This window comes from Arvicola amphibius, chromosome 2 (assembly GCF_903992535.2).
Source record: "Arvicola amphibius chromosome 2, mArvAmp1.2, whole genome shotgun sequence".
Lineage (NCBI taxonomy): Eukaryota > Metazoa > Chordata > Mammalia > Rodentia > Cricetidae > Arvicola > Arvicola amphibius.
Genome location: NC_052048.2, coordinates 134,949,772 through 134,965,569, shown reverse-complemented (window position 1 = coordinate 134,965,569; position 15,798 = coordinate 134,949,772). Strand labels below are relative to the sequence as shown.

Here is a 15,798-nt window from a genome sequence, read left to right as displayed (position 1 = left end):
TCATAGTGCCTTTCACCGCTGATGAGATACGAAAATTGTGGGAAGATAATGAACCATGGCAAAGAGCTTGTGCTAATTTTTTAGGAGAAATTAATAACAACTATCCAAAAAGCAAAAGGCTTAACTTTATAAAGAGAACTTCTTGGATTCTTCCTCGAATTGTCCGTGATGCTCCGATAACTGGAGCCCGCACGTTTTATACTGATGCTAATAAATCAGGGAAGGCAGGCTACAAATCAGAAGACTTGAGTAAGGTGGAACAAAGTCCTTATGATTCTGTCCAAAAGGCAGAGTTATTTGCCATTCTTATGGTGCTAAGGGATTTTAAGGAACCTCTTAACATTGTTACTGACTCACAATATGCAGAAAGAGTTATCTTACATATTGAAACTGCCGAATTCATACCTGATGATACTGAGCTAACCTCATTGTTTATCCAGGTACAAGAAATGATCAGGAACAGACTTTGCCCTATGTATATAACACACATCCGATCCCATACGGGTCTGCCAGGTCCTTTAGCACGTGGCAATGCAGATATTGATCAGCTATTGATTGGTAGTGTGCTGCAGGCTTCCGAATTTCATGAAAAGCATCATGTCAATAGCAAAGGCTTGAAAAAAGAGTTTTCTATTACATGGCAACAAGCTAAGGAGATTGTAAAGAAATGCCCTACTTGCTCTTTCTATAACCAAGCACCACTGCCTGCAGGGACTAATCCAAAGGGCACCAAAAGGAATGAAATTTGGCAGATGGATGTGTTCCATTTTGCAGAATTTGGAAAATTAAAATATGTACATCATACCATTGACACTTATTCAGGATTCCAATGGGCAACTGCTTTAAGCTCAGAAAAGGCCGATTCAGTAATCACTCACTTATTAGAAGTCATGGCCATCATGGGTATACCTGCGCAAATAAAGACGGATAATGGTCCAGCTTATGTCTCTAGAAAAATGAAACGGTTTTTTGCCTATTACAATATTAAGCATGTTACAGGCATACCCTACAATCCTACAGGTCAAGCAGTCATTGAAAGATCAAATAGGACGATAAAGAAAATGTTAAACAAGCAAAAGGGGGTGGAGAATAACCCCAGAAATAGATTACATAATGCTTTACTAACTTTGAATTTTCTCAACGCTAATGAAAAGGGGACAACGGCTGCAGAGAGACATTGGATAATGGAAAAGTCTGTTGAATTAAATCAACCAGTTTATTTCAAGGATGTGCTAACCTCACAATGGAAGCCAGGGGATGTGCTGCGTTGGGGAAGGGGTTTTGCTCTTGTCTCCACAGGAGAAGAAAAATCGTGGATACCATCAAAATTAATAAAGGTTCGGTTTGAAGAGGAGAACCCCCTTGGAAAAGAAAAATAACAATTCATGCACAAGGATGGTGACCATACTGATGGTAAGAAACATATAGTACGGGGGCAGGGTTTTTTTCTTATCCCCACAGGAAGACGCTCACCTTCAAAGGACCTGAGGGACCCTGCATACCTTGAATATTGATGAATTGGAACCAATTGCAACCCAACAAGGATCAGCATTAACATTGGGTAAGCTCGGTGAGTATAGAAAACAATTGTTGTATGTGTGTCAATATGCATTTCTTCATAGATATTCAGAGCTGGTTTCTTGGAGTTGGACTCTGGCCCAGTCCCTCTCCAATTCCAAGCTTGTTTATAAGAGATTTCTCAGAGTTTCTGTCTCAGGTTAGGAGTAATATTATGAGACAGAATATTAATAACAATAATGTTGATAATGGTACCAATATATTTGCCTTCTTTGCCTTCATTCATATCTATGGTTGTTTTTAATGCACCTTTCTTTGAAGATATGCACGTATACGTCTGTATGTGTCCTTGTAGATAATGCTTATCTCTCTCACAACAAACGACAAAAATTTTTTTTCTTCAGTAATCTTTGCAGTTTCCAGGATGAAGACGGGGCCCCGCAACATCAACTCCAACTAGTTATTATGACGTCATGTTTTAGTAGCGCTAATATTTGGCCTGTTTTTTGGTACCAATTGCACAGAACACTTTTGAATGGTGCACATTTTTGACAACGTTCTGGCCTCATTTTTCAAAAAAAAAAAAAAAAATTCAGAGGCTGGACACATTTTTCCTAGACGAAATGTTACCCTGGGTATTCTACCATCATTTGCTTTCACAGGAACCCCTGGGAAGAAAAGTCGCCCCTATGTCAGCTGGAAGCAATCTTGGATGACGACGCCCCCCCCTCCCAATAAAGTTTACCCTCAGATTTAGGGACACTAATTGGTGGCTGGTATAGGGTGGTCGGGTTGTGGAAGGCTTTATATGGACTCAGGGGTATAATTTATGTGTATATCTATATGTATTAAAAAAAAAGGGGGGGGGGGAGGGAGGGATTAACTGGTGATCTGAAGGAATAATTGATTTTTGTGAGTTATTGTTTTTCTTTTTTTTTTTAAAAAAAAAACTATATGAGTGTTGATTCTTGTATATTGATATATTGAACATTATATGAGAGTATGATACCACCTCTGTTTGAAACAATTGTTATATTGACATTGTTTACTATATTGCAATGTACATCTCTACCTCTGATATTATTTATGTAATGACATTGTTTACCATATTGCACTGTACATTTCTACCTCAGATATTATTTATGTAAGGACCCTGTTTACATTTGGAAATCATTGTCTTCATTTTTTGCACAGTCGTCTATTCTATTAGTCATACAGTTACATAAGTGTTGAGAATTATATGTTGGTCATATTTATATTTAGGACAATCAGGTTTTTTAGACACATAGAGGTTGTATTTAGTATAGATAGCATAATCTTCAACCTCTTTGAAGAACTGTAGAACATGGCCTTTAATCTAACCTACAGTTTTGTATTTTTGAGACACAATCACTCCTGGCAACAATGCTCTACTCCCGAGAGAACGTTGAGCACCAAAGACACTCCACTGGGAGTTTGTCTTCTACTTGGCAGAACTGGCCTTGGGGCAAAGAAAAGCCCATACCTCCATTACTGACTAAAGTACAAAATATCCATAAGTGGATAAAACAGAATTGTCTTATCTTGCCAAGACAGGATAGGATAGTTCTACTAAAGGTTCCTTGCCATTGTATAATGGTATGTCAGGTTTTTTCAGGCCTCAGCCAAAGTTGGTTGCCTCAACATTGCTATCAAGACTTCGTGTGGTTGCCCAGGTAGTCAATTGTCTCTGTCTTCTGTTGCACGTTTTGGAAGTTTCTCGTTTGTGCTTCCTGGTTGCTTTGGTAATTTTACTCTCCTTCTCAGATCTTTGATGGGGTTGAAGATTAGATAATGGTAGCTACCTTCTAGATTATTTAGACTTCTCAAAGTAGAGTGATTAGAAAAATTCTTCGTTATATACTTCTCGCCTGATATTGTTTACTTTTTGTAATTTTATATGATCAGTTCCCATTGTATATAGTTGTATTTGGTTTCTGAATCTGTCTTATTTAGACAAAAAAGGGGAGATGTTGGGGCAGCTGGCCCAATCCCTGCGTTCAGGGGCGTGGCTGCTCCAGCGGGGTAGCCATGCCCCTTAAATAGGATTGGGGAGCAGGAAGGCCCCCCGTTCGTTTGCCCCGCGCTCACTCCGCTGGACCCTTGGTTCTGTAAGTTCCCTTATCTCCCTTTGTATTAAACTTGAATAATTATAAAAGGACTATTTTTGGTTATTTCCAATCTTCGCCGCATCACATGTTGAATTTTGCAAGAAAATGGATGGAGCTAGAAAATATCATTTTGAGTGAGGTAACCCTGACACAGAAAGATAATTATCACATGTACTCTCTCATAAGTGGTTTTTAAACATAAAGTAAAGAAAACCAGCCTATAAATCACAATCCCATAGAACACAGACAACAATGAGGACACTAAGAGAAACATATATAGATCCAATATACCTAGGAAGTAGAAAAAATAAGATATCCTGAGTAACTTGAGAACACAGGGACCTTGAGAGAGGGTTGAAGGGGAGGGGACAGATGGGGGGGCAGAGAAAAATGTAGAGCTCAATAAAAATAAAAAGTAAATATTTTAAAAAATAAATCTTTAAAGAGACACTAAAAGTTATATAAAAGTTATATAAAAGAACACAGATAGTCATAGATTAAAGAGTAAAAAAATAAGCAATATAAAGATGGAATATACACAGAGAGTCATATATAATTTTGGCTTTTTTTTTTGATTTTTTTGACTTCTGAGAGACATTTGATTCTTGGAGGTGCCAAATTAAGCCAACATAAATGTATGATGACTTCAAAATTTGGGTCAAAAAATATGTTACTTTTGGTAAAGAGGTCCTGCTTTGTCAAATAGCAAGAATAGACTTAGAAGAAATTGGGGTACCATTCATTAATGCTGAATTTAACAAATTATGGGAAGAAAGTTAATTCTGGCCAAAAGCTTGTAGTAATTATTTAGGACATATTTTACAACAACTAGCCCCAAAGTGAAAGAATTTGAGTTATAATGAGAACGAATTGGATTCTTCCTCACATTGTATGGAACACACAAATAACTGGAGCCCCTATATTCTATGCTGGTGCAAATAAATCAGGAAAGGGAAGTTAAAAATCTGAAATTTTAAGTAAAATGGAACAAAGCCCTTATGATTCTCTTCAAAAGACAGAATTATATGATATTCTCATGGTACTATGGAATTTTAAAGAACATCTATACATAGTTACCAATTCACAATATATAGAAAGAATTATTTTGCATATTTAAACCACTGATGTTAAGCCAGATAATACTGAATTGGCTTGATTCAGGTACAAGATATAATCAGGAATAGACATCATCCCATATGAATAGCACACATATGATCCCAGATGAGTCTGCCAGGTCCTCTAGAACAAAGTGAGGCAGAAATAGGCCAATTATTGATTGGAAAAGTGCTTAAGGCCTCAGAATTTCCTAAAAACATCATGTCAATAGCAAAGGTTAAGTAAGGAAAAAAAAGGATAAATATCCCTGGAAACAGATTGCATAATGCTTTATTAACCCTGAAATTTTTTAATGCTAATAAAAAAGGAACAATAGCTGCAGAGAGATATTGGACAATAGTGTAAACCTCTTAATTAAGAAAGCCAGTGAACATCTAGTATGTGTTGACCTCAGAATGGAAACCAGGAGATGTGCTACACTGGGGAAGGGGTTTTGCCTTATATTCACAGGAGAAGAAAAGCTGTGGGTATCATCAAAATTAAGCAAGATTAGGTTTGAAAAGGAGAAGCCCCTCGATAAAGAGAAATGACAGTTCATTCACAGAGGTGACAATCCTACAAGTTGTAAGGAAATCTCACAATCATTGTGGCTGGCTTCTGTTCTTTTCTTTGCAGGAAAATAGAAAATACCCATCTTCAAGAAGTCAAGAGACCTTGGACATCTAGACACTTAAAGAAGAAAGGATAGTTATCAAGAAAGACTCACCAAATAAAGAAAAATCTGACTTACGATACAAATATTCTCTGCAGGGCAAAATCACACTACTTCTCAATATAATGGTAGTCCAAGGTAACTTAAAAATCAAAACTGTCTTTGTAGTTGGACTATGGTTCTCTTCTCTAATCCAAGTATGCAGTTAAAAGAAAGATTCTGTTTCTTTGTCGTATCAGTAGAGTTACCTGGTGTGGGACAGAAGGAAAATTAATATCTATGGACTAAGGTTATCAAAACTGTGCTTTAAAAAATTCTATTCTCCCCATTCCTATTTTCATGTCTATGGTAGCTATCTTTGGATATATGTTTTTTAGAATTTAAAATTTTCATTTTTATTTGAATAATGTTCAAGTTATCTACAGTGAACAATAAATTTTCTTACAGTAATCTCTGAAGTCTCCAGGAAGAGAACGGGGTCCCACAACAATCATTCCACCTCTATTATGCCATTCAACTGATAGAACCGCTTCAAACTCAACTTTGGACTACAATCTGCTCAGGACAATTTAAGGTGGCTAAATGAGAGTATTCTGCTTAACAGACTACTCTAGCCAGGATTTATGACAAGTCCTTCGGTTTCCTATGCAGAGACTGAACAACAAATGATAAAGCTACCTGTCTCAGGACTTGATAATTAACCAAAAAAAATCTTCTTCTCAGGATTCCCTAAAGATACCATCATCCCCAAACAGCAGGAAGTAAAAATAAAAGTTTTATACCCACATTCTGAAGAGATAGGGTGTGTGGTTTTTAATCACTCAATAGAATGTGGATATTTATCATTGTTTAGGGGGTTGGTTATAAGTTATTTTTGGTAATATGGAAAAACTTAAACAAAGAAAATTAGATTCAAGTTTCTTTCTTTGAAAAGAAAAAAGAGCATACAGATATGATAGAATAAAAAAGTAGATTATGGAATCTACTCTAAAAGATAAAGGGGAGGATATAGATAGGACAAGATAAAAATTACATTATTGATCCTACTTTTAGAAAGTAACTACTGGCTTTAAATATTTGACATTGGATTGGACATTTGTATATTGTATACATATGATGTATGTTGACATGAATTTAAGATTAATTTTGTTAAAGCATACTATACATGTTTCTAATCTTGTTCAAAGTATTTTACCTGTACAGTTTGTTCAACAATATAATGCAAATTTGTTGCCTTTAATGTTATTATTGCTAACTGTTTAGGATAATAAATAAATTCAGAGTAGTAATTAGTCACTTATTATAATTGAACTTGCAGTTCCATTAGGTATTTTTCTTTTCTTTTATATTATTTTTAATTCAATTGTTTTTATTAACATTTTTTCCATTTTCTGCTCTTCATCCCTCTCCCCTTCTACTCTTCTCTGATACCAACTCCCAATTTAGTCAGGAGTTCTTTTCTTTTTCTCCTTCCTATGTAGATCCCTATACATCTCTCTTAGGATGCTGTTTGTTGTCTAGGTTCTCTGGGATTGTGTACAGTAGGCTTGTTTTTCTTGGCTTTATGTCTAAAAGTTATTTATTAGTAAGTAAATATTATATTCATCTTTCTGGGTCTGCTTTACCTCATCCATTTTTCTAGATCCATCCATTTGCCTGAAAATTTCAAGATATTATTATTTTTTTTAACCACTGATTAGTACACCATTGTGTAAATGTACCACCTTTTTTCTACCCATTCTTCAGCTGAGGGGCATCTGTGTTGTTCCCAGGTTCTGGTTATTACAAATAATCCTGCTATGGACGTGATTGAACACAAGAATGGAGGCTAGCAGGAATGTTTGGGAAGCAGGAAGGATACTTTGGGGAAGCAAAAATGTTTTTCTCCTTCTTTTATTTATTTTATTTATTTTTATTTTACTTTTGTTTTGCTCACAAGGACTGTGATCAGCTAATGTACACAGGCGCGTAGGGCCTGGGGAAATAGCTCACACACGGGAAACCCAGAGCTCAGCTGTTCCTACTGCACTGTTTTCCTGGAATTAGGAAAGTTCACTTTCCCATTTGATGGTTGCACTTTCTAACAACTTCAGAATCAAAACTTTCCTCTACTGATGACATGAAAATTATTTTTCTAGGGGGAGATGAGCTGATGACATTCCTTCCTTATAACTGCCTCTTATAGCCTCATTCTACATGGTGTTTATCAAATGCCTGGCCAGGTGAGTGTGTTGGTTTTTCTGTACTTTAATAGTGAACATTTTAAGCAGGTGATGAGTGAATGTGGATTTTCAGGGATGAAATTATTAGAGAATGCTGTGCTTAGCATTTTAATTTTGATCCACGCTGTCATAAGCAAACACAACAGATGCTTGTAGGCATAACATATCAATGTAATGATTTGTAAAAGAACATAGATTGCACTTACTATGACCTCTGACTATAGTATGTGTGACAGTAGGTGGGGCTATTGGAGAGGACAAGGCCTAGCAGAAGTGTGCAGAGAGAGAGAGAGAGAGAGAGAGAGAGAGAGAGAGAGAGAGAGAGAGAGAGAGAGAGAGAGAGAGAGAGAAATGTTAACAGGTGAGGACAATCAATGGATGTTATATATTGAATGAAAATGTCATGAAATCCTTGTTTTACAATGAATGTACACTAGTACATATGTAAAAGTGACCCCAAGTAGAATATTTTAGTGATCATATCTGACTATCTATTTTCCTGCGTGTGTTCTCTAATCAATCTCAGAACACGGTTCCACCTAGTAATGCCCACTGTCTTAGTTTTCCATTCTTGTCACAAAACACCTGAAATAACTTAGTGTGTGAAAAACAGAGAAGACACATTTATTGTTTGCAGGAGTACATTGATAATACTAAATCACATTTAAATGGTAGATTATTTTTGTCATTTTTCTGCTTTTCTCAAGTTAACTGACCATGTGTTTATTTGTATGAAACTTAAGACAAAAATGTACAACAAATATTAAGTGATTTAATGTTTATCAGTAAGTTTTTGATATAAGTTTGTATATACTTAGGAATTCTGAGAAAAGTTTCAGTTTATGTCTTACTAAAAATAGGATGATCTTAGACATTGTATAAATAAGTTGTAAAATGTTTACATATTTACAATGTTTCTATTGCCGTGATTTCTAATAAAGTGGATTATTTCTGGATTTATTTAAAATATTTCTGGAAATGTCATCTCATTTATTTATTTATTTATTATTTTTTAATTTTTTCACTTATTTATTAAATACTTATAAAGTTATCCTTACAAAAGTGTAGACTGGAAGATTTTCATTTGAATACTGAGTGTTTTATTTTAAATAAGTTAACTTCAATATTTCAATCTTCTAAATTGAACTTTGTAACATTGACACTGATACAATATTGAATAAGCTTTTCATTAGCAGTGAGAAAGTAATTTTAATTTTTGCAGAGAATAAAATTATTTAAAGCCCACATCCCCAAGGCTTCCTCTAATAGTGAGAAAATACAATTGCTCATTAAAATATACATTCATAAAAAATGCCCAGTAAATTGAAGTTTAGCTGCTGAATGACTAGGGCCAGTTTTATGTTGCTGAAATATCACTTACTTATGTATACATAGTTTACATGGAAAGTAAAGGCAGGCATGGTAGCACACAGCTCTGATCTCAGCACTTTGAAGGCTAAGGCATGAGCATCGTGAGTTTGACCAAATCCAGTCTGGAGTACAGGTCGAGATAGCACCCCACAGACACACAAAAATACAAGAAAATTACCCTGGAAATCAGAAAATGTACAATTTTGTTTAAGGAATGGAACAAACTATGCCAGTAAATGCCACTTAATAACTGGCCGCGATTATGAGTAGCATGAAAGCAAATGATGGAAGCAGGAGTTTATGTTTGCAAGCGTTACAGAATTTTCAATCTGTTTTGCAGAATGCACATTAAAATTCTGCACTGATGCAGTAGGCAAGACCCTCATCGACCTGATAAAGTCACACAGAAAATAAAGGACAAACTCCATTTTCCTTAAAGTTCATTATTCCATGAACATATGTGATATAACTCTTAGTTTTGCATTCAATTGCTGTAAACATATTCATGACAGCAGCCCCAGCACAAAATGTGCTATTGACCAATTCTTAGTCCAGGTAGTCATTTTAAATACACACATACACACACACACTAGGACAGAGACTTAGACATACACAAACTCAGACACAGCACACACACACACACACACACACACACACACACACACACACGACAGACAGACAAACACACCCACATGCACACACAGACACACACATTTCCAGTGAACACTTTCATGTCTTTCCCAGACTTACTCCTTGTGACCTGTGATCAAGTTCTGGGCCCCACAAGCTCGCAGGGACACTGCTGCTGATTCATGTCAGGGGAACTGGCTTCTAACTGTGAGACTGTAAAGTTCTAGTGAACATCTGTATGCTTCCAGTTGCAGGTGAGTTAAATTCAATTTCATAAATAAAAATTTATGCATTTTAATTATGTAAGTGTATTAGGTAATAGTTATCGATTAATATCTTAATAAAAGATAGTTGCTAGTTATTCCTGCAGGCATCATGTATTTCCTAAAGATTTCCTCATGGAACTAGTTTTTGTGGCTAAGGTCTTCATCTTCCTGAGATTTGCGAATACTTTTAATGTTGCTGACAGTGGACAGTACATCAGCCAACACCATGTATTTTGTCATCTAAAAGTCACACAATCACTCCTTGTTCACTCTGAGCAGTCACACTGTTTTTGGGCCTTACTCACTAAATATGTTAAACTTAAAATGAAAATGGTACTTTTGATCTTGTATGTTTTAATGTTCATGTTATTAAATCACTAAGAAAAATACAAAGATCACCATAAGTCTTAAAACAATACTGTTCTAAAATCAAGTACTGTGATAATGAAGGGGTAAAGTGATTTTTTCTTGTAAGAATGTAGAGCTATGTATCCATAAAGTGACCTTAGGTTTTTATTGTTGCACATCTCCTCAGACAGCTGCCTGCAGACTGCTTGGTCTCTAGGTCTGGGTCAATTAAATCTTGATGGTTTCTGCATATTGTGAATGTTTATGGCTACACTTTGTGTTTTAGTACTGACAACTAAATGCTGTAATTGAAACTGACGTAAAGCCCCCAGCACTGCAATTTATTCTTCCAAGTAAAACAAATTCCATTTCTCATTGCATTTATATGTTAAGAATTCAGTTTGAATATTTGGTTAAATCTCAGTCAGTTAGTTTGTGTTCCACAGAAAGATGACACATGATCAGTTAGGAGATGAATGAAGTTCTATAAGTCATAAGTATTTATAAGTCATTATATATGAAATTTATAGATTTTAGAATATATCTTTGGGATGAGGAAAAAATTTATTATTACCTTTCTCTCATATTATCATCTTTGTATATTGCATATATTAGATGTTCTATATAGATATATTACAGATGTACAATCAATGAAAATGATTTTACATATATGGTTTGTACAGTTTCAATTTTGTAAATGGCATTGTATTACCATTCTTTAATTTTGGAGATTACATTTTGAATTAGGTGCTCTCCTGGAACATGTATGTGCTTATTATTCATTACTTACTTATTCTTTATCTCTCCATCTATTTATTTATTTAATATTTATTATTTAGGATTTACTGGTTTTATTTTACATATATGAGTTTTGCCTCCATATGTGTCTATGTGCCACTTGCATGCCTGAGTCAGAGAGGGCAATGGATCTCCCATTGCTAGAGTTACAGATGGTTTTGAGCCACCATGTCATTGCTGAGATGTAAACCATGTCCTTTGCAAGAGAAAAAGTGATTTGAACCACTGAGTCATCTTCCAGGTTGTATCCTGAAATTTTAAAAAAGCAGAATACCACTGTGCAGCTACTGTATATGTATGTTGGTAGGAAAATCAGATGCTTGGCTCCCGCAATTGAAATAAATTTATATCTTTACTAGACTGAGCTTTTTAAGAGCAAAAATCATGTAAATATAAAATGTGTGAATTATGGTATCATATTCATGGGGGGTATTATAGGTTGGGCTCATACACTAACTTCACCATTATTTCTACACACACATGCATGCATCCGTCTATATGTGTGGAATACACAAGTGAACTGGACAATATATTTTTTCATAACAGTCCAAGCAAGTGTAGTAGCTCTCTATTTTTTTTTTAATCACAAAGCCGTTTGAAAGTACTGAGTTATTGTAATTTAACAAAATACAGTATTGGTACCCGATCCAAATAACTAACACAAATACCAAAGGCAAGACTGTGGATTGAAATTATAATTGTGTCTGTGCATTGATGATGTATAATAATACTGGGGTCCTTGATTTCCACTGCATGGGAAAGAATGTCTTAAAAAACCCAGAAATTACAAACTAGGATCACTCTATGGTCATCTCTGGCAAGCTCATATTTGTTGCAATGTGTTAAAAACAGTATCTTAGTGTGGCATGTTCTCTCCTGCTGGAGGCTCCTAGCTCAACATCTGCAGGTGTGAATGTGTAGCCTGTAGTAAGGACAGATAACAGAAAAAACTGGGGCAGTGGACAGGACTGTGGTGGTGTGGGGAGCATTAGAGATGAACATAGCAGGGCACAAATGATCTCAGGAGGATAATGAAAAAGGGGACATCTTTAGGGACGGGGAGGACAGAGGTAAATATGGCAGATGGTAGGAGGAAGGTATAGGGGAGTCGCAGATTACAATTGAGTTGATTGGGAAAATTTAATGGGGAGTTCTTAGGTAAGGTATAGAGAGATAAATATAGAAGAAGGAGGTAGGTGAAATAATGATATGGATGACTGAAAAAATCATAAGACAAAATTATAAAATTCATAAGGAATCCTACTATTAATCATTTTTTTCACATGCTTCAGTAAATGAAAAACCAATGTTTGTTTTGATAGCTGGTTCTTTAAACCTGAAGTGAACTGCTCCAAAAGCTGATGGATGGGAATTAAATTGGTAAATATTTAAAATCATTTATAATCATAATTAATGGCTATGCAACTAATAAGGTATTGAAAATACAATAATGGCCTCCAACTGTATCTATGTCTTTAATTCCAGATCCAAGAGATGTAAAATTTCACAGAAAAAAAGCATATAAAAGGAAAATATGAACAAAGGTGGACATTTTAATGATTAGAAGGATGGTATTATCATGAAATCACTGTGGTTCAATTAGAATTATGATTGAAAACATAAGATAGTTGCAAAATAAAGCATAGTAAAATTATGCAACATGAGACTGACTCACCGCATGCTTTAAGATTTCTTTGGTGGATATTTTCCACATCAGTGTAAGTTTTACTCAGTTGTAAAAAGGTGACTAATATTCTGTGCTCATCACTACTGCTCTAGTTGTTAGCTCTAAAATGAAGCACTGTAAATCAATATGATTTGGCTTTTAAGGCATGATCCCAATGTGATTAGCAGGGTCACAAACTGTGCATTCTGGATAGGATTTGACTGTGAATGCCTTTATCATCTCTAGTATGCTACACACACAGGTAGATACATGGAGAAGTATATAGAAATGCGGACTATGATATCAAGACTGAAACATCAAAACGTAAAGGACAGGTTAATTGAGAATAAATAGGGACAATTGAATGATGATATAGACACACAGACCAGTGAATCACAAGTCTGATGTATACTCATTATTTTTCAGGTATATGAATTATGCTTTTAATATGATGTAAGATGAATAGACTTTCCACATATGTCATCATTAAGGAACGTCCTTAATTTCTTAACTGGACTTGGAGTCCTGGCCAATATGTTTCTCCTTTTTTTCTACACTTTCATAATCCTAGGTCACAGACCTAAGACCACGGACATGATCTCCTGTATATTGGCCTTCATTCACATAGTGCTGCTCCTCACTGGAACGGATATTTGGCTTACAGACATATTTGAATTACTGAACATTGAGACTGACTTAAAATGTAAGACAACATTTTACATAAGTAGAGTGATGAGAGGCCTCTCCATCTGTGTCACCTGCCTCCTGAGTGTGTTCCAGGCTGTCACTATCAGTCCCAGTACCTCTTATTTGGCAAAATTTAAATATAAACTAAAAAAATACATGATTTGTGCATTCTTATTTATTTTGTCTTTCAACCTTTCATTCATTAGCCACCAGCTTCTCTATTCTGGTGCTTTTACCAATGTGAGTGTGACCAACCAGATGAAGGTGACTAAATTCTGTTCTCTCTTCCCCATGAACTTCATTATGTGGGCACTGATTTTAACAGCGACAATGTCCAGAGATGTATTTCTTGTAGGAGTTATGATGACCACAAGTGTATACATGGTGATTATCTTGTTTAGACATCAGAGGCAATGCAAGCATCTTCACAGCCTCAGCCACCTGAGAGCATCCCCTGAGAAAAGGGCCACCCAGACCATCTTGCTGCTGGTGGTTTGCTTTGTGGTCATGTACTGGGTGGACTTCATCATCTCATCTTCTGCAGTCATGTTGTGGATGTATGACCCAGTGATCCTGAGTGTTCAGAAGTTTATCATGAATGTCTATCCCGTAATTACTCCTTTGGTACAAATCAGTTCTGATAATAGAATAATCAAAATGGTGAAAAGCTTGAGGTCAAAGTCTCACCAGATTTTTTATAAAGATTAATTTTCTCCTTTTTAATAAAATTATTTATTTATTTTTATGAGTATTGCATCATCATGTATGTATGTGTGAATTTCTAATACCTACAGAGGTCTACAGAGGCTGTTGTTCCCCCTTGAACTGGACTTACAGATGGTTGTAAGGCATCATTCTGGTGCAGCTGTAATTATTTTTTCCAAAATACTGTTTTTTCTTAAATTGTTTAATTGTGCAAGTAACAATTCAATATTCTTCATATTTTAAGTAAAATATGTGGTATTACAAATGTACAGTCTTTTGACATTTTTTTTTGCCAGGTAGTGTAAATTCCTTTAAGTTCATTTTACACCATAAATTGGTTTTTCCACAGGAATTCTCCTTTTCTTTCCTTTTTAGTTTATATCGTAAATGTTCTTTTGGTGCTGAGGTTACTCAAAGGAAACTCCTTGCTGATACTGATGTGTTAAGCTTTTATTTTGAGGGGATTTTATTCTACTCTCAGTCATCAAGGACAGTTTAAATATCATATTGTAGCTTTAACTCTCTATCCTAAGTATAGTTTCTCTTCAGCATAAAATAATGTGACTTGAATTTTCCATTTTTAACCAAGGTTAATTAATAGGTTCTATATGGAAATTTCATTTGTCTATGTATTTTCATTTCACTTCATTCACACTGATTGAAATGTTACAGTTAACTAAAAATTGTTATTTAAATGTACATTTTGTGAAGTGTATTTTTGTGAATGTACATATGCATGGGTGTGTGATCATATTAAGAATGTGTGTGCATGTGCACATGGACGTCAGGAGACAACTTTGCCCTTCGATCTTTATGTGCTGTTCACTTTCTATTTAGAGATAACATCTCTCACATACATAGGTCAAGATGGGAGTACTTATTCTCCTGTCTCTGTCTTCCCAGCTCTGGCATTAGAATTGCCCACCACCATACCCCACCACTGAAATTGTATATTTTCTTTTACAGGTAAAAGATTTTTTCATACAATATTTCTGATAAGGGTTTCCTGTTACCCTTCTCCTCTTAGTTCTTCCCCTCTCTCATATGATCCACTCCCCTTCTGTCTCTTCTTGGAAAACATCTAAGCCTTATAATAAAATAAAAAAGGTAAAATAAAAATGAACCAATTGGAATAAAGCAAAAACAAACAGAAGAAAAGGAACTTAAGAAAAAGCACAAGAAACATTTATTTATAGAAACACAAGGTCACATATAAGGATCTCATAAAAACACAAAACTAGAAGACATAATACATGTGCAAAGGACCTGTAGATTCCATTGAGTTCATTTTGTGTTGACCACTTTTTGTTGGGCATGGGGCCTACCCTTCAGAGTGTTTTTTTTTCCAGTGAAAATCACTTGGTGAAAACTAATGCTTCATTTCCATGGGATTGTCAAATGGAAATACTTCTGGATTTTGGATGGGGCCATGTAATCACTTCTCCTTTCTGTCTAGGAGACCATATGGTGTAGACACGTGCATGCTGGTACAGTCTCTGAGTTTATGTGCCTGCCCATTGTTCTTTGTTTAGCAGCCCTTGTTCCCTTGGTGTCCTCCATTGTGCCACTACTGTAGCAGAGTACATTGCAGACAGGACACGATTGTAGATGGAAGGTTTTGTAGCTGAGTTGCTGTTTGCTTTTCTCCTTTTGTAGTGTGCATGTTACCTTACAGTCCCATGAACTCTAA

General features: G+C 35.5%; 1 protein-coding gene across 1 annotated transcript; it reads left to right on the top strand.

Moving 5' to 3' along the window:
• Positions 1 to 13,190: 13,190 nt before the first annotated feature.
• LOC119807027 (vomeronasal type-1 receptor 100-like) lies at positions 13,191 to 14,111 on the top strand. The gene has a single exon (XM_038319170.1). It carries the CDS (start codon positions 13,194 to 13,196, stop codon positions 14,109 to 14,111), a length of 918 nt encoding a protein of 305 aa, XP_038175098.1. The 5' UTR covers positions 13,191 to 13,193.
• The last annotated feature ends 1,687 nt before the right edge of the window (positions 14,112 to 15,798 follow it).

Excerpts from the sequence above, each read along its gene's own strand:
- LOC119807027 (XM_038319170.1), top strand. The coding sequence starts at position 13,194 with ATGTCATCATTAAGGAACGTCCTTAATTTCTTAACTGGACTTGGAGTC.